This window comes from Chrysochloris asiatica, unplaced genomic scaffold (assembly GCF_000296735.1).
Source record: "Chrysochloris asiatica unplaced genomic scaffold, ChrAsi1.0 scaffold00112, whole genome shotgun sequence".
Lineage (NCBI taxonomy): Eukaryota > Metazoa > Chordata > Mammalia > Afrosoricida > Chrysochloridae > Chrysochloris > Chrysochloris asiatica.
Window position 1 is genome coordinate 4,650,446 of NW_006408630.1, and position 820 is coordinate 4,651,265.

The 820-nt window shown below is 38.3% G+C and overlaps 1 protein-coding gene across 1 annotated transcript in view; it reads left to right on the forward strand.

Annotated features, from left to right (window-relative positions):
- The window catches only part of LOC102823481 (vacuolar ATPase assembly integral membrane protein Vma21-like), an 830-nt gene extending 566 nt beyond the window's left edge, over positions 1-264 (forward strand). The window contains 2 exon segments of the mRNA XM_006867912.1: positions 123-218; positions 221-264. Of these exon segments, the coding sequence (XP_006867974.1) occupies positions 123-218; positions 221-264 (140 nt within the window).
- Positions 265-820: the final 556 nt, after the last annotated feature.

Below are 820 nucleotides of genomic sequence, written 5' to 3' on the forward strand. Positions count from 1 at the left end.
TCAAGTGTGGCAGCAGTAGTGAGGTTGGCCCACAATCGGACATTGTTTCTTTCTGCTGTACATGGGGTCACCATGAGTTGGTTCCGACTCGATGGCACCTGACAACAACAACAACGTTAGAAGTACCTTGTGCATGTCTGATCAGTACAGCTATTTTTATGCTGTGATTGTGGCGGTGGTTGGCATCCATGTGGTGTTGGCCCTCTTTGTAGGTAGAATAGAAAAGAAGGCTCACACCAGTGGTATGAAGGCAAACAGGATTAAATAGAACACCACCTTTCATAACATGCACTTGGTTTGATTAAAAATGTGAATGTTCTTGTAGGTTGGTAATGGTTATAATAAAACTGAAATAAATTGTCATGTTTGGCTAGTGTCAGTGTTGGTCCTTCTCAGACCATGGTTCATAGAATCAACTGTAACTATCTGAGCCTCTCATTTGGAGATGAGAATTCTGAAAAATTAAATTATTTTTCCACCATTCTGGGAGGAATTGCATTCTCTTACAACAAAATGTGTTAATAGCATTTTGCCTTATAGTTGTCCAGTACTCCTATGGTTGTGTTAACAGTGACACACAGAAGCAAACCAAAGATTTGTTTTATGCTGAAGTGGATTCCTAACTCCAGAGAAACAGCAAGTCATTAGATTTTTTTACTCCGTCTTCTATAAACAGTTGTGTAAAATATAGACACTGAAACAAATGTGAGTATCACTGAGGAATTGTGCATAAAGTATAATTCCCTAGTCAATGGGATTCTTTCCTTGTTTTACATAATTTTTGAGAAAAAGTAGGCTACATCAGCCAACTGATTTGATA